This window comes from Triticum dicoccoides, chromosome 5A (genome assembly GCF_002162155.2).
Source record: "Triticum dicoccoides isolate Atlit2015 ecotype Zavitan chromosome 5A, WEW_v2.0, whole genome shotgun sequence".
Classification (NCBI taxonomy): Eukaryota; Viridiplantae; Streptophyta; class Magnoliopsida; order Poales; family Poaceae; genus Triticum; species Triticum dicoccoides.
Window position 1 is genome coordinate 186,590,457 of NC_041388.1, and position 22,920 is coordinate 186,613,376.

At 47.4% G+C, this 22,920-nt stretch overlaps 1 protein-coding gene across 1 annotated transcript; it reads right to left on the reverse strand.

Moving 5' to 3' along the window:
• Window positions 1-16,385: 16,385 nt before the first annotated feature.
• Window positions 16,386-22,340, reverse strand: LOC119300687. The gene is made up of 8 exons (XM_037577586.1): window positions 21,975-22,340; window positions 18,727-18,874; window positions 18,474-18,624; window positions 17,976-18,101; window positions 17,813-17,893; window positions 17,536-17,728; window positions 17,189-17,453; window positions 16,386-16,931 (listed from the first exon to the last, which is right to left on the reverse strand). Exons 1-8 carry the CDS (start codon window positions 22,224-22,226, stop codon window positions 16,699-16,701), a joined length of 1,449 nt encoding a protein of 482 aa, XP_037433483.1. The 5' UTR covers window positions 22,227-22,340; the 3' UTR covers window positions 16,386-16,698.
• Window positions 22,341-22,920: the final 580 nt, after the last annotated feature.

A 22,920-nucleotide genomic window follows, 5' to 3' on the forward strand; every position in this document is an offset into this window, starting at 1 on the left:
CCTAAATCTCCTTAGATTGGGCGGCAGCGACACTGTGTGTGTTGTACCCTTCTTGGAGGCGCCGCCTGGGGCTTTTGGGTGCTCGGTTTGAGGAACTGCATGCGGAGGGAATGGGACCGGTGGCAACAGGTGGTGTTTCGCGTCGGATGAGCGGCATGGCATCTGGCACGTCGACAACGGCGTGACTCAGCGGCATGGAGAAGCGGGGTCTCGCCGGTGGGCGTGTGATGATGGACGAGCGCGGGATGGTGGTGTTGTCTGGCGTCGTGGTGGCGTCGACGGCAGCTAGACCGGGCAAGGTAGATGCAGCAATACAACACTGAATATGGATTGGTGGCAGGTGGCTGTGGCGGCCTCATACCCGGCAGGCGTCCTGGTTGAGGAGTGCGCCGGACTGGTGGGTGCCCCATACCTAGCAGGCGTCCTGGTTGGGACCTCGGGTCTTAGATGTTAAGTTTTGCTGCGAGGTATGTTTGATATTAGGCCCAGGCTATCAGCATCCCTACATCAACTGGATAGTAGTAGCGACAGATGTTGCCTAGACGGTGGCTTTAGTCTTACTATTGTATGACTTTGTAAGGTCTTGAGTGAATAATTAATAAAGTAGCTGCATGCATCGTCCAGATCCAGAGGCCGGGGGTCCTCCTCCTTTTCAAAAAAAAAGAAGAAGCAGGCGGCTAGATTTTTTTATGGAAAAAGACCAAGGCCATAGATTAAGTAGCACAAACTCCTACAAAAACTCTTATTGAAAAATGAAAAATACATCCAAATCTTTGAGAGGTGAAAGTTTCTTCCTCCTGCATCCACTAGCGAGGCGCCATAAGAAAAGCTCGTTGCTGCCTTCTGGCCTTTGTCACAACGGAGCAAACCTGTTTAAACCCAAGAGCTTGTAGAAGCACAAGCCAGAAAGTCGTCGATGCAGACCAGAAAATGCCGGCGACTATGATTTGCGTAGCGAATTGCCGCCTCAAAAGAAAAGAAAATTGTCCAAGATGGCACATAAAATGCCCTGGTTTCGGCCAGATACAGTTGGAGAAGACAACTCTCACACGTTCTCCGTTGAGGCTAAGAATGGCCAATCTTCATCCGTCAGAGCTGGAGCCAAAGAACACAGGACGGCGCAACCAAGATAAACCTATAGAAAAAACACCTGACTTGGAAAACCAGATCTAAGGACACACCATCTGACGATACGAAGAAGCATCACCGGAATAAGGACAAGGGAGGAATATCTCATTCGATGCCAACGGCGCCGTCATCATCTCACCACTGCCGAACTAAAGCTAACACTAAATTCATGTCTAACCCTACCACCACCGAACCAAAGCCCTAGGGTCCTCAGCCCATCCCACCCGGAACGACAGAGAAGTGGAAAGAGGGCCCTTAGAGCATATCTAGCCGTTGGCCCCCCAGGAGGCGCTAAAATCACCACCTTGGGGCGCACCGGCGAAAACCGTGTGCTGGGGGCGTGATGCCCCCAGTCGCGGCGCCCACGATTTATTTGAAAACCACAAACTAGGCACAAATTCATCCAAACTTCGGCGAGTTCATACATATTTAAAATATTTTACAAAAAGAAAAAAGAAAAAAAGCTACTCGCCGCGGCCCATCGTCGCCCTCGCCGCCCGCCGCCCTTGAAGCTCTACATGCCGAGGAGCCTGTAGAACTGTGTGTAGTCGCCGTCGTCGTGGTCGTCGCCTCCTCCGGGGCCGCCGTCCCTGCTGCACCCCTCCCCAGGTTGGCACGGCGGGTTGGACAGTCCGGGGGCGTCCTCATCCTCGTCGCTGTCGAGGATCACCACGCCATGCTCGTCCTCGCTGTTGGGGAACGTTGCAGAAAATTAAAATTTTTCCTACGGTTTCACCAAGATCCATCTATGAGTTCATCTAAGCAACGAGTCTAGGGAGAGAGTTTGCATCTACATACCACTTGTAGATCGTGTGCGGAAGCTTGCAAGGTGATGATGTAGTCGTACTCGACGTGATCCAAATCACCGATGACCAGCGCCAAACGGACGACACCTCCGCGTTCAACACACGTACGGAACAGCCACGTCTCCTCCTTCTTGATCCAGCAAGGAAGGGAGGAGAGGTTGAGGGAGATGGCACCAGCAGCAGCACGACGGCGTGGTGTTGATGGAGCTGCAGTACTCCGGCAGAGCTTCGCTAAGCACTATGGAGGTGGAGGAGGTGTTGGGGAGGGAGAAGGAGGCAACCAAAGGCCAGGGCGTTCAGGTATGAAGTCCCTCCTCTCCCCCACTATATATAGGGGTGCCAAGGGGGGGTGGCCGGCCCTAGGAGATCCAATCTCCTAGGGGGTGCGGCGGCCAAGGGGGGTTTTCCCTCCCCCCCAAGGCACCTAGGAGGTGCCTTACCCTCCTAGGACTCTTGCCCCCCTTGAACCCTAGGCGCATGGGCCTATGTGGGGCTGGTGCCCTTGGCCCATTAGGCCAAGGCGCACCCCCTTACAGCCCATGTGGCCCCCCGGGACAGGTGGACCCACCCGGTGGACCCCCGGGACCCTTCCGGTGGTCCCGGTACAATACCGATAACCCCGAAACTTGTCCCGATGCCCGAAACAGGACTTCCCATATATAAATCTTTACCTCCGGACCATTCCGGAACTCCTCGTGACGTCCGGGATCTCATCCGGGACTCCGAACAACATTCGGGTTACTGCATATACATATCCCTATAACCCTAGCGTAACTGAACCTTAAGTGTGTAGACCCTACGGGTTCGGGAGACATGCAGACATGACCGAGACTCTCTCAGTCAATAACCATCAGCGGGATCTGGATACCCATGATGGCTCCCACATGCTCCTCGATGTTGTCATCGGATGAACCACTATGTCGAGGATTTGATCAAACCCTGTATGCAATTCCCTTTGTCAATCGGTACGTTACTTGCCCGAGACTCGATCGTCGGTATCCCAATGCCTTGTTCAGTCTCGTTACCGGCAAGTCACTTTACTCGTACCGTAATGCATGATCCCGTGTCCAACACCTTGGTCACATTGAGCTCAATATGATGATGCATTACCGAGTGGGCCCAGAGATACCTCTCCGTCATACGGAGTGACAAATCCCAGTCTCGATCCGTGTCAACCCAACAGCTACTTTCGGAGATACCTGTAATGCACCTTTATAGTCACCCAGTTACGTTGTGACGTTTGGTACACCCAAGGCACTCTTACGGTATCCGGGAGTTACACGATCTCATGGTCGAAGGAAGAGATACTTGACACTTGCAAAGCTCTAGCAAAACGAACTACACGATCTTTTATGCTATGCTTAGGATTGGGTCTTGTCCATCACATCATTCTCCTAATGATGTGATCCCGTTATCAACGACATCCAATGTCCATAGTCAGGAAACCATGACTATCTGTTGATCACAACGAGCTGGTCAACTAGAGGCTTACCAGGGACATTGTGTGGTCTAAGTATTCACACGTGTATTACGATTTCCGAATAATACAGTTATAGCATGAATAAAAGACAATTATCATGAACAATGAAATATAATAATACTTTTATTATTGCCTCTAGGGCATATTTCCAACAGTCTCCCACTTGCACTAGAGTCACTAATCTAGTTACATTGTGATGAATCGAACACCCATAGAGTTCTAGTGTTGATCATGTTTTGCACGCGAGAGAGGTTTAGTCAGCGGATCTGCGACATTCAGATCCGTGTGCACTTTGCAAATCTCTATGTCTCCATCTTGAACATTTTCACGGATGGAGTTGAAACGACGCTTGATGTGCCTGGTCTTCTTGTGAAACCTGGGCTCCTTTGCGAGGGCAATAGCTCCAGTGTTGTCACAGAAGAGCTTGATCGGCCCCGACGCATTGGGTATGACTCCTAGGTCGGTGATGAACTCCTTCACCCAAATCGCTTCATGTGCTGCCTCCGAGGCTGCCATGTACTCCGCTTCACACGTAGATCCCGCCACGACGCTCTGCTTGCAGCTGCACCAGCTTACTGCTCCACCATTCAACATATACACGTATCCGGTTTGTGACTTAGAGTCATCCAGATCTGAGTCGAAGCTAGCGTCGACGTAACCCTTTACGACGAGCTCTTCGTCTCCTCCATAAACGAGAAACATGCCCTTTGTCCTTTTCAGGTACTTCAGGATATTCTTGACCGCTGTCCAGTGTTCCTTGCCGGGATTACTTTGGTATCTTGCTACCAAACTTACGGCAAGGTTTACATCGGGTCTGCTACACAGCATGGCATACATAATAGATCCTATGGCTGAAGCATAGGGGATGACACTCATCTCTTCTTTATCTTTTGCCGTGGTCGGTGACTGAGCTGAGCTCAGTCTCATACCTTGTAACATAGGCAAGAACCCCTTCTTGGACTGATCCATTCTGAATCTCTTCAAAATCTTATCAAGGTATGTGCTTTGTGAAAGACCTATGAGGCGTCTCGATCTATCTCTATAGATCTTGATGCCTAATACATAAGCAGCTTCTCCAAGGTCCTTCATTGAAAAACACTTATTCAAGTAGGCCTTAATGCTGTCCAGAAATGCTATATTATTTCCCATCAGGAGTATGTCATCTACATATAATATGAGAAATGCTACAGAGCTCCCTCTCACTTTCTTGTAAACGCAAGCTTCTCCATAAGTCTGCATAAACCCAAACGCTTTGATCATCTCATCAAAGCGAATGTTCCAACTCCGAGATGCTTGCACCAGTCCATAAATGGATCGCTGGAGCTTGCATACTTTGTTAGCGTTCCGAGGATCGACAAAACCTTCCGGCTGCATCATATACAGTTCTTCCTTAAGATGCCCGTTAAGGAATGCTGTTTTGACGTCCATCTGCCATATCTCATAATCATAGTATGCGGCAATTGCTAACATGATTCGGACGGACTTTAGCTTCGCTACGGGAGAGAATGTCTCGTCGTAGTCAATCCCTTGAACCTGTCGATAACCCTTAGCGACAAGTCGAGCTTTATAGATGGTAACATTACCATCCGCGTCCGTCTTCTTCTTAAAGATCCATTTGTTTTCTATCGCTCGCCGATCATCGGGCAAGTCTGTCAAAGTCCATACTTTGTTTTCATACATGGATTCTATCTCGGATTTCATGGCTTCAAGCCATTTGTTGGAATCCGGGCCCGCCATTGCTTCTTCATAGTTCAAAGGTTCATTGTTGTCTAACAACATGATTTCCAGGACAGGGTTGCCGTACCACTCTGGTGCGGAACGTGTCCTTGTGGACCTACGAAGTTCAGCAGTAACTTGATCCGAAGTACTTTGATCATTATCATGGTTTTCCCCTTCAGTTGGTGTGGGCATCACAGGAACGGTTTCCTGTGCTGCGTCACTATCCCGCTCAAGAGGTAGTACTTCATCGAGTTCTACTTTCCTCCCACTTACTTCTTTCGAGAGAAACTCTTTTTCCAGAAAGCATCCGTTCTTGGCAACAAAGATCTTGCCTTCGGATCTTAAGTAGAAGGTATACCCTATAGTTTCCTTAGGGTATCCTATGAATACGTATTTTTACGACTTGGGTTCGAGCTTTTCAGGTTGAAGTTTCTTGACATAAGCTTCGCATCCCCAAACTTTTAGAAACGACAGCTTAGGTTTCTTTCCAAACCATAATTCATACGGTGTCGTCTCAACGGATTTAGACGGTGCCCTATTTAAAGTGAATGTAGTTGTCTCTAGAGCGTATCCCCAAAATGATAGCGGTAAATCGGTAAGAGACATCATAGACCGCACCATATCCAATAGAGTGCGATTACGACGTTCGGACACACCGTTTCGCTGAGGTGTTCCAGGCGGCGTGAGGTGTGAAACGATTCCACATTTCTTTAAGTGTGTACAAATTCGTGACTTAAGTATTCTCCTCCACGATCTGATCGTAAGAATTTTATCTTTCGGTCACGTTGATTCTCCACCTCATTCTGAAATTCCTTGAACTTTTCAAAGGTCTCAGACTTGTGTTTCATTAAGTAGACATACCCATATCTACTCAAGTCATCTGTGAGAGTGAGAACATAACGATATCCTCCGCGAGCCTCAACGCTCATTGGACCGCACACATCGGTATGTATGATTTCCAACAAGTTGGTTGCTCGCTCCATTGTTCCGGAGAACGGAGTCTTGGTCATTTTACCTAAGAGGCATGGTTCGCACGTGTCAAACGATTCATAATCAAGAGACTCTAAAAGTCCATCGGCATGGAGCTTCTTCATGCGCTTGACACCAATGTGACCAAGGCGGCAGTGCCACAAGTATGTGGGACTATCGTTATCAACTTTAAATCTTTTGGCATCTACACTATGAACATGTGTAATATTACGCTCAAGATTCATTAATAATAAACCATTGACCATCGGAGCATGACCATGAAACATATCTCTCATATAAATCGAACAACCATTATTCTCAGACTTAAATGAGTAGCCATCTCGTATTAAACGAGATCCAGATACAATGTTCATGCTCAAACTTGGCACTAAATAACAATTATTAAGGTTCAAAACTAATCCCGTAGGTAAATGTAGAGGCAGCGTGCCGACGGCGATCACATCGACTCTGGAACCATTCCCGACGCGCATCGTCACCTCGTCCTTCGCCAGTCTCCGTTTATTCCGCAGCTCCTGCTGTGAGTTACAAATATGAGCAACGGCACCGGTATCAAATACCCAGGAGTTACTACGAGTACTGGTAAGGTACACATCAATCACATGTATATCAAATATACCTTTGGTGTTGCCGGCCTTCTTATCCGCTAAGTATTTGGGGCAGTTCCGCTTCCACTGACCCTTCCCCTTGCAATAAAAGCACTCAGTCTCAGGCTTGGGTCCATTCTTTGACTTCTTCCCGGTAACTGGCTTACCAGGCGCGGCAACATCTTTGCCGTCCTTCTTGAAGTTCTTCTTACCCTTGCCCTTCTTGAACTTAGTGGTCTTATTGACCATCAACACTTGATGTTCTTTCTTGATTTCAGCCTCTGCTGACTTCAGCATCGAGAACACTTCAGGAATGGTCTTTTCCATTCCCTGCATGTTGTAGTTCATCACAAAGCTCTTGTAGCTTGGTGGGAGCGACTGGAGGATTCTGTCAATGACCGCCTCATCTGGGAGGTTAATGTTCAGCTGGGTCGTACGGTTGTGCAACCCAGACATCTTCAGGATGTGCTCACTGACAGAACTGTTTTCCTCCATCTTACAACTGTAGAACTTGTCGGAGACATCATATCTCTCGACCCGGGCATGAGCTTGGAAAACTAGTTTCAGCTCTTCGAACATCTCATATGCTCCGTGATGCTCAAAACGCTTTTGGAGCCCCGGTTCTAAGCTGTAAAGCATGCCGCACTGAACGAGGGAGTAATCATCAGCGCGAGACTGCCAAGCATTCATAATGTCTTGGTTCTCTGGGACGGGAGCGTCACCTAGCGGTCCTTCTAGGACATATTGTTTCCTGGCAGCTATGAGGATGATCCTCAGGTTCCGGACCCAGTCCGTATAGTTGCTGCCATCATCTTTCAGCTTGGTTTTCTCTAGGAATGCGTTGAAGTTCATGTTGACATTAGCGTTGGCCATTGATCTACAAGACATATTTGCAAAGGTTTTAGACTAAGTTCATGATAATAAAGTTCTAATCAAATTATGAACTCCCACTTAGATTAGACATCCCTTTAGTCATCTAAGTGTTACACGATCCGAGTCGACTAGTCCGTGTCCGATCATCACGTGAGACGGACTAGTCATCGTCGGTGAACATTCTCATGTTGATCGTATCTTCCATACAACTCATGTTCGACCTTTCGGTCTCCGTGTTCCGAGGCCATGTCTGCACATGCTAGGCTCGTCAAGTTAACCCTAAGTGTTTTCGCTGTGTAAAACTGTCTTACACCCGTTGTATGTGAACGTAAGAATCCATCACACCCGATCATCACGTGGTGCTTAGAAACGACGAACTGTAGCAACGGTGCACAGTTAGGGGAGAACACTTCTTGAAATTTTATAAGGGATCATCTTATTTACTACCGTCGTCCTAAGTAAACAAGATGCATAATACATAATAAACATCACATGCAATTATATAGTTGTGACATGATATGGCCAATATCATATAGCTCCATTGATCTTCATCTTCGGGGCTCCATGATCATCTTGTCACCGGCTTGACACCATGATCTCCATCATCATGATCTCCATCATCGTGTCTTCATGAAGTTGTCACGCCATCGACTACTTCTACTTCTATGACTAACGTTTAGCAATAAAGTAAAGTAGTTTACATGACGTTATTCAATGACACGCAGGTCATACAAAAAATAATGACAACTCCTATGGCTCCTGCCGGTTGTCATACTCATCGACATGCAAGTCGTGAATCCTATTACAAAGAACATGATCTCATACATCACAATTCATCATTCATCACAACTTCTGGCCATATCACATCACATGATCAATCGCTGCAAAAACAAGTTAGACGTCCTCTAATTGTTGTTGCATCTTTTACGTGGCTGCAATTGGGTTCTAGCAAGAACGTTTTCTTACCTACGAATCACCACAACGTGATTTTGTCAACTTCTATTTACCCTTCATAAGGGCCCTGTTCATCGATTCCGCTCCAACTAAGGTGGGAGAGACAGACACCCGCCAGCCACCTTATGCAACTTGTGCATGTCAGTCGGTGGAACCGGTCTCACGTAAGAGTACGTGTAAGGTTGGTCCGGGCCGCTTCATCCCACAATACCGTTGAGCAAGAAAAGACTAGTGGAGGCAAGTAAGATGACAAAATCCACGCCCACAACAAAGTTGTGTTCTACTCGTGCAAAGAGAACTACGCATAGACCTAGCTCTGATACCACTGTTGGGGAACGTTGCAGAAAATTAAAATTTTTCCTACGGTTTCATCAAGATCCATCTATGAGTTCATCTAATCAACGAGTCTAGGGAGAGAGTTTGCATCTACATACCACTTGTAGATCGCGTGCGGAAGCTTGCAAGGTGATGATGTAGTCGTACTCGACGTGATCCAAATCACCGATGACCAGCGCCAAACGGACGGCACCTCCGCGTTCAACACACGTACGGAACAGCCACGTCTCCTCCTTCTTGATCCAGCAAGGAAGGGAGGAGAGGTTGAGGGAGATGGCACCAGCAGCAGCACGACGGCATGGTGTTGATGGAGCTGCAGTACTCCCGCAGAGCTTCGCTAAGCACTATGGAGGTGGAGGAGGTGTTGGGGAGGGAGAAGGAGGCAACCAAAGGCCAGGGCGTTCCGGTATGAAGTCCCTCCTCTCCCCCACTATATATAGGGGTGCCAAGGGGGGTGGCCGGCCCTAGGAGATCCAATCTCCTAGGGGGTGCGGCGGCCAAGGGGGGTTTTCCCTCCCCCCAAGGCACCTAGGAGGTGCCTTACCCTCCTAGGACTCTTGCCCCCTTTAACCCTAGGCGCATGGGCCAATGTGGGGCTGGTGCCCTTGGCCCATTAGGCCAAGGCGCACCCCCTTACAGCCCATGTGGCCCCCCGGGACAGGTGGACCCACCCGGTGGACCCCCGGGACCCTTCCGGTGGTCCCGGTACAATACCGATAACCCCGAAACTTGTCCCGATGCCCGAAACAGGACTTCCCATATATAAATCTTTACCTCCGGACCATTCCGGAACTCCTCGTGACGTCCGGGATCTCATCCGGGACTCCGAACAACATTCGGGTTACTGCATATACATATCCCTATAACCCTAGCGTAACTGAACCTTAAGTGTGTAGACCCTACGGGTTCGGGAGACATGCAGACATGACCGAGACTCTCTCAGTCAATAACCATCAGCGGGATCTGGATACCCATGATGGCTCCCACATGCTCCTCGATGTTGTCATCGGATGAACCACTATGTCGAGGATTTGATCAAACCCTGTATGCAATTCCCTTTGTCAATCGGTACGTTACTTGCCCGAGACTCGATCGTCGGTATCCCAATGCCTTGTTCAGTCTCGTTACCGGCAAGTCACTTTACTCGTACCGTAATGCATGATCCCGTGTCCAACACCTTGGTCACATTGAGCTCAATATGATGATGCATTACCGAGTGGGCCCAGAGATACCTCTCCGTCATACGGAGTGACAAATCCCAGTCTCGATCCGTGTCAACCCAACAGCTACTTTCGGAGATACCTGTAATGCACCTTTATAGTCACCCAGTTACGTTGTGACGTTTGGTACACCCAAGGCACTCTTACGGTATCCGGGAGTTACACGATCTCATGGTCGAAGGAAGAGATACTTGACACTTGCAAAGCTCTAGCAAAACGAACTACACGATCTTTTATGCTATGCTTAGGATTGGGTCTTGTCCATCACATCATTCTCCTAATGATGTGATCCCGTTATCAACGACATCCAATGTCCATAGTCAGGAAACCATGACTATCTGTTGATCACAACGAGCTGGTCAACTAGAGGCTTACCAGGGACATTGTGTGGTCTAAGTATTCACACGTGTATTACGATTTCCGGATAATACAGTTATAGCATGAATAAAAGACAATTATCATGAACAATGAAATATAATAATACTTTTATTATTGCCTCTAGGGCATATTTCCAACACTCGCGCCCACGCTTGCGGGCGGCTATCTCCTCCAGGGCTCAGCGCTGCCGGACCATCTCGTCGCGGAGGTAGTCGTCATGCGCCCACTTTAGGGCCTCCTCGTCGGAGAAGCCGCGCCGGACTATGGCCTCGTACTCCGCGGGGAGGCTGGGCTCCGCCTTCGGCCTGACGAGGACGAGGCGGCCAGAGGTGGGGGAGGAGTCGGCGATGCGGACGCCGGAGCTGCGGGTGCGGTGGATGACCGGCGTGTCCTGGGGCTCCGGCTTGACGGGGCGGAGGCTGGGAGAGCCGGTCGAGCGGACGGACAAGGAGGAGGACGCACCCGGGTCCATGCGCCTCGCCGTCCACGAGCTCCCATGCCGGCAGGAAAAGGACGGGGGAGCGGGGTACTCCAGCCTGGGCGTGTTGCCGCCCTTGATGTACTCGAGGACGGCCTCCAGCGTGCGGCCGGGCACGCCCCACCATCGGCGGCGGCCTTCGGAGTTGAGCCTCCCGGAAGGCACGACGCCGTTGGTGGCCTCGAGCTGCTCGGCATGGCGGCGGCGGAAGTAGGGCTCCCACAGCGGGCTGTCGGGAACGTACCGTGGGCCTTCCCTCGCCGCCTGCGGCAGAGAGGCGCGGATACGCGCGATCTCCGCACGTCGCGCCGCTCCGGTGGGCGGTGGTGGCACCGGGACCCCGCTGGCGCTGATCCTCCACGCCCCGGGCACCCGCATGCCCGGCGAGACCGGGTACTCGGCTTCATAGAGGAGCCGAGTTTCGTCCTCGTGGAGGTGGCGGCGACCGAAGCCGTTCGCTGCCGCGCCATCGCCTGGGAAGCGCTCGGCCATGGTTGAACTGGAACGGCGAGAGGAGAGGGAGGGACGGGGAGGAACGGGGCGTCGGCGATGGAGAGTCTGTGCGTCACCGGCGTGCTGGGGGCGGCTTATATAGGCGGAGGTGCCGCGCGTACGCGTGGCCGCCGTGTTACGCGTGGCGGGCGAGGGACGCGCATCGTCCGGTCTTCACTGCGCTGCCCGTGAGGCATCAATGAAGGAGGCTGACCGACGCGGCAGCATGCGACAGCTTTGGCATTGATTCGCCGCGGGAACCGAGGCGATGAGGACGACGAAGCGGTGAGAAGAGCCGAGTCGCTGCCAAGGAGGGCACGCCGACTTTCGCGTCAAAAACGATTCGGTCGGCGCCCCCAGCGTGCCGGGTTCGGCCTAGGTCCGCCGGCGCCAATTTCGGCCTGAGCCGGCAAAAAAAGGCCTTTAAGAACGCGACTGGGTCGATTTTTCGACGCCGGCGGCTGAAATATCGCCTGGGGACCTTGTTGAGGGCGCGGCTGAAGATGCTCTTAGACTCGCTGTGCGTTTTGTTGGTTACAGAACTTGAATTAGAACTGAAAATGCTCAGGTAGCAGGAGGCGATGACCAAATTTACTTATGCTGGTGTTACAATCACTCAACCAGCGTATCACAGGCACCATTATGCTGATGTTACAATCACTCAACCCGCCTATCACAGGCACCAATCAAGTCACCTGTTGGGTCTACACAGGCCGCCACCTGTTTGCTTTCCCAGGATACAAGACACACAAACACGCTCAAGGTACAAGAAGAGACACACTTTGGCACCCTTTCTCTTGTGCTATTTTTTTTAAATAATACATATTTTTTATTAATTTGCACAAATATTACGCTTAAAAAAAGAATTTCAAAAATAATACACCGTCGGCCCGCTGCGGATCGACTGGGCCTAGTCAGCCCACAGCAGGCCGACTGGGTGCACTCGGCCAGTAGCTGGCCGACAGCTGGCCAGCCTGCGACGTGTCGCGCGCGGATTGGGCAGGCCACGTCGCGAGGGGGAGAGAGGGAGCTGTCGGCGCGGCGGTCACGGGGCGAGCCCCTATCGGCTTACCGCAGGCCTATCGGCTTACCGCGGGCCGATCGGCCAGCTGCGGGCTGACAGGGTGTGGACCCACCTCGCGCGGCACGGCAGGCTCCCTGCCTCTTCTTCCTCCTCCCACGCACGCGAGGGTTCTTCTTCTGTTCTTTCCTTCTCCTCTCTGTACACCAAAATGCCCCCAATTTCTACACCTAAATGAACCATTTATTTGCGGATTTGGCACCGTGAATGGATTCTACTCAGTTAGGGCAACCAAAAGAGACCTCGATCTACTGATGTGGTAGATCGTGGCGGTCATGGTGAGCATTTAGGTGGAGTTTTTTTTCCAGCTCATTGGTGGAGCTTGTTGCGGCGGTGGAGGTGGAGGTGGTGGTGGAGAAGTTGGGGCAGTGTGGTGGAGGCGGTGGAGGTGAAGCTCCGGCAGTTTGGTGGAGTTTCCCGCTCCGATTCCGGTGATTGAAGGCCGTCATTCGTCGTTCGCACGCACGCTTCAAGGGTATATTTCAACCAACATTTTATTTTTCGTAGGTGCTCCGGTAGTATTTGTTAATATGTTTCGATGTGAAATAAATTAGGTGTGTGATTATTGTTAGTTACTCCGGTAGTATACGTAAATATATTTAGATGTTAACTAATTAGTTGTGTAAAAATATTTTAGTTGCTCCGGTAGTATTAGTCAATGAAAAAAATAGCGCGCTACAGAAAATAGCGTCACCCCTGAAATATGCTATTAGCGTGCTATAATGCTCCGGTAGTACATTGATTTATTTTAGCGAGACAATTCTCTATATGCTATAGCGTGCTATTAGCGGCGATATAGCGCTATTTTTTTCAATGGTATTAGTTACTCCGTTAATATTCTGTAATATATAGCTAGCTAATATATAGACATGTCTAATATTTCTTAGTGGGGGTATATTAAGTTGTTGCTTAATACCTGTATTTCGTTGTTGAAAAAAATAGGTGAGCCGAGATGTCCGATGTAGTGAACTTCAGATTTTGCTATGGTCCTGGTACCGTCCAAACAACTGAGATGGGAGCAGATTTGAGTGAATTTACTCATATAGATGTGCCAATGAGCGCACCTCAAACATGGTCTGTCAGTCAGTTGAAAGAATGGATTGCGGCAAGTTTAGGTCTTGATACTGAAACACACACCGTCGGTGTTCATGCATTGTGGACACGGTCAAATTCAATAATTTACTTTTATTTGAGGCCGATAGAGCGAGACTCCGAATGGGTGCGGTGGTTACAAGGTTGTGAACGAAGGGGATGCAATCCTGTTGCTTTAGTGCTTCCCGTCGTGAAGGAGGTCACTGCACATGAAGGCGAGGGTGGCTACGATCCTGGTCATAGCAGTGTAGGGAGGCGGTTATCTATGTCAAATGCTGGAGATGATGGTTATGAACAAGGATAGAGCAGTCAGGTAGAAGGAGGAAATGCTTATGGTTATGAACCAGGGCAGAGTAGTCAGGTAGAAGTAGGAAATGCCGATGGTGATTACAATGGCGAGGTGGACGCTGACGAGGTAGATGGGCACATGCAGGACCAGATGGAAGAAGAAGACACCGATGTTGAAAGGGGTCATGTCGATGATTCTGACGAGTCAGATGAAGAAGAAAATGCAGAGGAGGTCCCGAATCCTGCATCGTGGAATCATGACTTCTCATCTGCAATGACCGTGAATGATGGACATGATTCAGCCTGGCAATATCACCAGAACAATATTGCGACGGGTGCTATGTATCCGAACAAGCAAGCCCTGAAAGATGCAATAATTAACTGGGCAATGTCCACGCAAAGGGTTTTCACAGCTCAGGTGTCTAGTCAGAAATTCCTGACAATGGTATCCAAGAACGCAGATTGTCCCGCCAGGGTGCACGGCTTTCTCCCTAAGTATGGCACAAGTTGGGTGATAAGTGACTTAGTTAATCACAGTTGTCTTATTCCCTGCATCCCTCAGGATCATGCCAACCTTTCATCGACGCTTATTACTCGGTTGTTTTACGATGAGATAGTGCAGGGCAAAGCTATGGAAGTGAAGGCAGTCCAAACAAAAGTCTTCGCCAGGTTCAAGTACAGAATTTCTTATGGCAAGGCTTGGAGGGCTAAGCATGCGGCGCTTGAGAGGAGATTTGGTTCTTATTTTGATGCATATGACTCTGTTGTCCAGCTCCTCCACACCCTGCAGCAGCGGAATCCAGGCACATATATTGATATCCAAGACATGTTCATGCCAGAGTTCCCAACTGTGAGGGTGCTGCATCGTCTCTTCTTCTCTTTCGGTGTATATCGAAGCTTTCAGGCATTGCCAACCGGTGATATATGTTGACGGTACTTTTCTCACAGGCAAGTACAAGGGTCAGATCCTAACAGCCATAGGTCAAGACGGCCAAAATCAAGTCATCCCACTCGCATTTGCTTTTGTGGAGAGTGAGAACATTGAAAGTTGGACATGGTTCTTCAGGCAGTTGAAAATATCAATTGTGAAGGAGAAGCCCAATGTGTGCATCCTTCATGACAGGCATGCAGGTATACTCAGTGCGATAAGGACACTGACAAACCCAGGCCCTGAGGAACAAGTTCCATGGCAGGACTTGCAGAGCCGTTGGTGCATGCGCCATTTGGGGGCTAATTTCTTCTTGCAGTTTAGAAATAAGAACCTGATGAATCTGTTCAAAAAACTCTGCAAGCAGAACCAGCTATGGAGGTACAATTTGATACGCGACAGACTTAATGTGTGCACGCAGAGACACGTGAGGGACAGGAAAGCTGCAAGAGATGCAGCGGTGAGGGACGGGAAAGCTGCAAGAGATGCTTTTCTGCAGTCCTTCTGAAAGTTTCACTCTCCGGCTCCACTACCTTCTTCCACCTTGCATGCAACCTAAGAAGTTCTATACGTACCTCCTCATAGGTCCTTTCAGGCCACCCAGACATACGTAATTCGTGAGCCAACTCATTCATTATGGTGTCACTACCGGTGAGTTCGTCCCATGAAACTATCCTATTATCCATCCTGAAATCGGTAGCTAGCCTCATTAGAGTCCTGCTCATCTCAGGGTGAAAACTACGATCGAAAGGATAATGGGACATCTCAACTACACTACACTGGAACGCTTATCCTCCTGTCTGAAGGAGGTTTTATAGGTAGGGATGAGAAAATGGCGGGAAAGAACGACTGCAGTATGGCGGAAACAGGTGACGGGAAAGAGTTGGCGCGAACATATGACGGGAAACGGGTGGCGGAAAGAGTTGGCGCGAACATATGGCGGGAAAGAGTTGGCGCGAACATATGGCGAGAAAGAGTTGACGCGAACATATGGCGGAAAACGGGTGGCGGGAAAAAGTTGGCGCAAACATATGGCGGAAAAATATTACGGGCAAAGGGTTGCACGAAATACGTCATAGTTTATAAAAAAATCCAATGATCGTTCGGAAAAAAAATGGTGGCATGCACCGGTCAGCCCACAGCAGGCCAATTAGTCCCTGTCGGCGCACAACAGCTGGCCAATTAGTCGTTGTCGGCCCACAGCTGGCCAATTAGGCCCTGTCGGCCCACTACTGGCCGACTGGACCTGAACTAGTGGCCGACAGGCCAATCGGCCAACAGCAAGCCGATAGGGGCCGACTAGGGCCACTCAGCCTGCTGCGGGCCGACGGTGTATTATTTTCAAAAAATATTTTTTTGAGCGTAATATTTGTGCAAATTAATAAAAAAATGTATTATTTAAAAAAATAGCTTCTCTTATACTCCCTCCGTCCCATAATATAAGACGTTTTAACAATCTATGTTAGCTTGCAAAAACGACCTATATTATGGGACAGGGAGTACTTATTTCTTCTCAACGCAAATGAAGTGGGTACATAGCATAGTTATGCCCTCTCAGTAAATTCCAAAGATGATTACCAGAGTCAAGAAACATGTAAATTTGTTGAAAACGCATCATTTCATGGACATAAATGAAAAATAGCACAAGGTTCCTACAGAAAGCTGTAGATGAGCCTTTTCTAAACTAACTATTGCATGGTAGATAACACTATCACACAAAATATTTACAGGGAACTACATTTTCTCATACTGCCCCCCAGGAATTACAATCTACTGCAGAGGTAACCAAACCTGGAGATGACACAGAATGCAGCACTGAATGCATCCAATCTTCTCATCACATCAAAAAGTGACATGTATATATATACCACCTAACTGGACCATACATGCACCAGCCCCTGACTGTTGCCAGTGTAGATCTCGTTCCTGTCCTCGTCGTAGAACAGTGCTGTGACATCCTCCAGAGCTTCTGGGATACTACTCCAGATTGAAGGGCTACCATTCTTGCGAGGGGCTATACTAAGGGCAGGATCATTCGCTGCAATCTTGGCAATGCACTTGCCAGTCATAATGTCGCTCATGTTGATGGATCCAATTGAAGAAGCTGCATGTGCATCACTTGAGTTAAGATAATTTTCCATAACTAGTTGTACAAAACCAAATGAATTTAATCACATTTATTTGGTCATATACCATATCTTATCTTTGTATAACTGCCCAATATATTGATATTAGCAATCCGTAGATGACAGAGCATACATGCAAGTACAACTTGCCACTGTGGGCAGACTATCCAAATGACAGGAAGTAGTTGGACACAAATAATGCAATTTAATTGTTGGAGAAGAAATTAGGGTGCACCTGTACCGTCATCAGCCGCTGCATCGGATTTACAGTAGGATATAATCAGATCCTGGTCGGTTGTAATGTAAATATTGTTGGTACTACAATCTTGATGCCATAGCAAATGGTCCTCAAACGATGTAACAAGCTCTCCTCGGAAATTCCATACAGCAACTGTTCTGTTTCGGAATGTCAAGAAGAGATTGTTCTCATACAGAAAAATGAATGCTGACGGGGTCATAAACTTCTCAATACTGATTTCAATTAGCTCAGAACTTCGTACCTTCATGAAGAAGAAGCTATTAGGCTTACAAAACAGTAAAAGTTACAAGATAAGTATAATAAACTGATGTATCGTGTCATACATCAAGTATCTGAAGGTTCTCGTCTTCTTGCTTCACAAGGAGCTTCTCATTGAATTGCTCGATAAAATCAATTTTCTTGCCGCGGTGCAACAAGTGCTTGAATAATTTGAGTGGCTTTCCATCTTCAATAGATAATATCCTCAAAGGAACATAACTTGGCGTTCGATCATATATTAAGAGCATAATTCCTGGACTGAAAGGAGAAATCAAAGGAATAACTTGACATGGTTCGAATATGAAAACGAAAAATATAATAAACAAGGAAAAGGGTGCAGACCTAATCTTTATCTCCTGCACATTGGTATCAGGTATTGAATATAGAAAGGAATAGTTCTTCAGATCAAAAACCTTGTAGATACTGCCAGAAAAAGTATGACCATTACAACAGTAAACATTGTTTAGTGCACATTATAATGTGACGAATGTTTAAGAAGGCATACCCATCCTGGGCCGAGTAAGTGAGTACTTTTCCATTTACATCATCAAACTCAACAAAGCCAGGCCACTTTAGAGATTCCGATTCAAAAAGAGGAAACCCAGCATCTAATTGGTCCCTCCTTATATACCTGAAAGAACGCATATATATTGAACATATAAGAACTTTAGTAAGTTAACTGTATTCAATGAAAATAGCGACATTATCATGAAAAAGTAAAAAAAAACTAAATATGCAATTGCATAACTTGTACATATAGAAAATCACAGGTAACAGTAAAATATACTCCCTCCGTTCCTAAATATTTGTCTTTCTAGAGATTTCAACAAGTGACTATATACGGAGCAAAATGAGTGTATCTACACTCTAAAATATGTCTACATACATCCGTATGTTGTAGTCTGTTTGAAATGTCTAGAAAGACAAATATTTAGGAACGGAGGGAATATATAAGAGTGTTTCTTGACAAGTTACAGATTAAGGCATTAGCATATGCTCTTACTCGATTGGGGTTGTTCTGCACTTCAATGTGCTAAAATGGTCTGATGCATAAACTGAGACAGTAATAAGTGAATCGTTGTTCTTGTTGTAGAACAAACTCCGGATCACTTCGTCCGGGCTTAAATTCAAGAAGGATAACCGCTTATTTGTTACTGCAGAAGCAAAAACACAATGCAAGAGGTCAAATAACATCACTGGTCTTCATCACTGCCTGTCAAATACAGACACGTTTTACAGGAGGTGCAAATACCTACCTCGACTAAAAGCAGCACAAAGCCCAGAGTGAGCAAGAGCAAATATAATATCTTTTGCTGCGACGATCTCAATAATTTTGGATCTTTTTTTGAGAAACTGTAGCTTCACAAATAGGTGAGCATCATGATCATATGTGTCAAACTCTTCCTGCACCAAATATATATTAATAATGTCAGTCTACTCATATTTAGATGATTCATATTAAGAGGAACATGTAATGTAGTTTTTTCTCAATTAAGAACCCCATACAGGACGAGCAATTATACATACTGGAAGCTATTTATGATGTCGCTTTACTCTTATTTAGATGATTCATATTAAGAGGAAAATATAATGTAATTTTTCCCAAATAAGAATAACATAAAAGGTGAGCAATTGTACATAGTGGAAGTCTTAGTACTCCCTCTGTTCATAAATATAAGATGTTTTGGATATTTGAATATGGACTACATACTGACTGAAATGAGTGAACAAACACATTAAAACATAAGTTTGTGAACAAACATATATCCGATTCAGAAAAAAGTTCAGAACATCTTATATTTGTGAAGGGAGTAGCAGATTACATATAGACACAAGTTGTACACCTTAGCTGAAATTTCGCTAGCTAAATATGTAACGATATGCCCATTTTGGGTCTTCTACAAAAACCGAAGTTGAGGAAAAAACAATAGAACCACTAATTCAGCAAATAAGGAATCAGGATCCAGCAGGTCAGCACTGAGTTATCTTGAGCATTATAACTATCACATGGAAGTGACACAGTTTAAGCTTATCTAACGTACTCCTTCTGTCCCATAATGTAAGACATTCCTTGACACTAGTGTAGTGTCAAAAAACGTATTACATTATGGGACGGAGGGAGTGGAAAATAGCCACGTCGAGAAGTATCTATATCTATATCTATACCAATATAAAAAGACCCAAAGGGGCAGATCCAATTGATCTCGGCCATCAAACTAAGTCAATCCAACGACCTACACTGCTCCAATGGCGAGCGTTAAACGTGTTTAACGTGCAATTAATATCATACCAAATATTGCACTAATCACAAAATTAACACACAAATAATAGCATACCTAATATCTGCGTGCAATTAATATATTGTCTAAATATTAACGTGCAACGCGTGCAGTTAATATATTGCCTAAATATTAACGTGCGTTGCACGTGTGCATTTACTAGTAATCACAAATGCTTCGAGGCTCAAATCCAGTCTTCTGCAAGTAACAAGCTATTTAAGCTAGCTTATTAAGGCTGCAAAATACCCCCAAAACATATGCTTTTCAACAAGCAACAGAAAATTGTATGAGCATCTCCAAACAGACTTGCCTAATCTGAGCCCCTATATGTCCGCGTACACACCCGGTCAGTGTCCGGGTGACCGGGTGTGTCCGTTTCGAACACTGATTTGTCCGTGCACGCAGCGGTGTCCCCCCAAATTGTCAGGGCACATGCATATGATTGGTGGGGATGGAGAAAGAGAAAAGAAAGAAAAAAGTGGTCCAGGGTGGTCCAGGTTCGACATGGCGGGCTGTCCTGGCACGCCCAGACGCCCTCATTTCCTCCTCACATATGGACTGGATTTGAGGTTCGCGGACAGCTCAGACATACGAGGATGATTTATGAGGTCTGGTTGGGTAGCCTTTTTCCTTCTTTCTCTTGTCCGAGCACTATCCAGGCTGTCCACCCGGACATATGAGGAGGATTTGAGGTCCCCGGTTGGAGATGCTCTAACCAGGTCAACGAAGGTGGCAAACTGAGTCAGCTCGAGTGACTTGAAGCAGTCTCCAGACTCCAGCTATTCAAAATTTTGTGTGGTGTGTTATTGTGCATAGTTGCACTGGCAGATGCAAGTTCAACCAGTAATGGCTACATAGGATAAGGTGCCCTGTTCAATTCTTCTCTAGTATAACCCATACACATAGGCGTGACCCGGACATGTACTTCAGCGGTGTACGATCCCTCTTTTTTAGGCCATTTTTCCTTTCCTCCAATATAATATAATTAGAGGTACTTCTTATTTTGGAAAGAAAGTAAACACTCTAAATGCATATGGTTAAAATGGTATAATATAATTAGTGGTACTCCCTCCGATCCAAATTAATTGACGCACACTTAGTACAACTTTACACACACTTATTATAACCATACACACTTTGTATACTTTAGTACAAAGTTGTACTAAGTGTGCTTTAATTAATTTGGATAGGAGGGGGTACTTCTTTTTTGGCAGTTCAATTAAAACTGCCAAAACATCTTATATTTAGAAACAGGGGTAGTAGTTCGCGTCGGAATATTGGTTCCGAAAATACAGACATCACTACTTAGTAAAAAAGTTGCTTCAGTATTATATGTGCAGTTAGATAGGATGGCCCTGGCGAACACCATTGTTTCCATTCAGGACCCTCATCACTTTGGTGCTGTGGGAGGTATAGAAGCATAGGAATGCCATCATCTTTGACGGTGCCCTGCCGTCATTCCAGGAGGTCATACGTCGGATTGATTTGGAGGGGCGTGTTTGGCAATCGGCCGGGATCCTTAAGGGTGATCGCGCGAATTTCCTCGCGGCCATAGCGGTGGGTGTATCCAGAGTAGTTGGATGTAGGGCGTGTGTGGAATGGTAGCCGGCGGGCTACCGTGTAACAATCCCACTCTGGCGGCAGGGTTTCTTCTGTAACCCTTTCCTACCCCTTTAATATATGATACGCACTCTCGTGAGTATTGAGATAGTTGGAACTTGGAAGGTCCTTTTAAAACGATTTCATGAAATGCCATTTTAAACCATCTGGTTCACTTATTGAATAACCCGTAGCATAATACCAAAGATCCAATCCTAACAGGGGACGCCACAACTCAATTCAGTAGCCATAACCCAGATACTGGCAATTCAATTATCTGAAATGGAACTCCGCATGCCAGAAGTAACAGTCTCAACGCTGCCTACACAATACAGAACCCTCGGAACAACCCTCAAGATCTGACATTTTTCCGTATGAACTCAACGAACTTCGGTCCCGAAAACCAAAACTTCTGCCGGATCACAACCTTAAAGTAACGCAAAAGAAAGTCACCCTCAAGCAAAACTCCCCATCAATTTTGCCTCCCAAACCATTCACGGCGCCACAAAACGATGGCTTCGCCTCTTCAATTACGACCAACGAGAAGCCAAACCATAGAGATCCGGAGACCACCGGCCACACCATCCCCAAAAATGCGCAGGGGGACGCCGCGGTTGGTAGCTTACCTGGAGCTGCATGTTCCGGAACCGCTCAGGCACGGCGGCCGCGGCGCCGCCGCCGCGCGCGGCGAGCTGCCGCCCCCCGATCTCGCGGCGCTGCAGCTTGGCCGCGGAGTTGATGAGTGGGGCGTCCATGCGCCGCTTCCGCTCGCCCCCGGTGCCACCGCCCGGCCCGGCCCTGTCCGCTCCATGGCCGCCCCGCCGGCGTGCCGTCACCCGGAGCCGCACCCGCAGCAGCGACCTCTTGGGGCCGTCCATCCTCCTGCCCTCCTCGCAACTCGCGCGCGCGCGGGGCTAGGGTTTGGACGCCGACGCGGTGCTTTGGTTAGGAGGGGTTGGGGAATTCGGCTTGTGTCGGGTCGGGAGGAGAGGGAGAGAATAGCTTCTTTCTTTTTTTGAGTAGTAGGGAGAGAATAGCTTTTTCTTTTTTTGAGTAGTAGGGAGAGAATAGCTTTTTTTTTTAGGAAAGTAGGGACTAGGGAGAGAATAGCTGGGAGGGGCGGCTCCGTGGTGCGCTGTTTACACCGGCCGATGGACCAGAGCTACAGTGAACAGCTGTTTGCGTTAGAATATAACTATTAGAATGCCCGTGCGTTGCTACGGGCACAAAAGAAATATAGATGAGTCCAAGAGCATAAGTTGTGGTCATCTTTTATCTTCTTCACGAAGATGTTGTCCCTTAACTTTTCTACATATACAGGTAATATATACTTTTAGATATATACCAAGATTGTGGAAAGACATAAGGTAATATTTCATATCTCGTTTCTTTCCATTTCCTCCATATTCACCATCGCAACAAGACGTGACATCATGTGCATTCTCCCGCAAAAAGAATTAAAAAAATGTTAATTCTCCCTAGCTGCCTTCTATTTTCTGACAAACCTTGGACCTCACCTCCGACCTTGCTATCACATAGTCATCTCTCTTCTTTTTCATTGTTCATATCCTT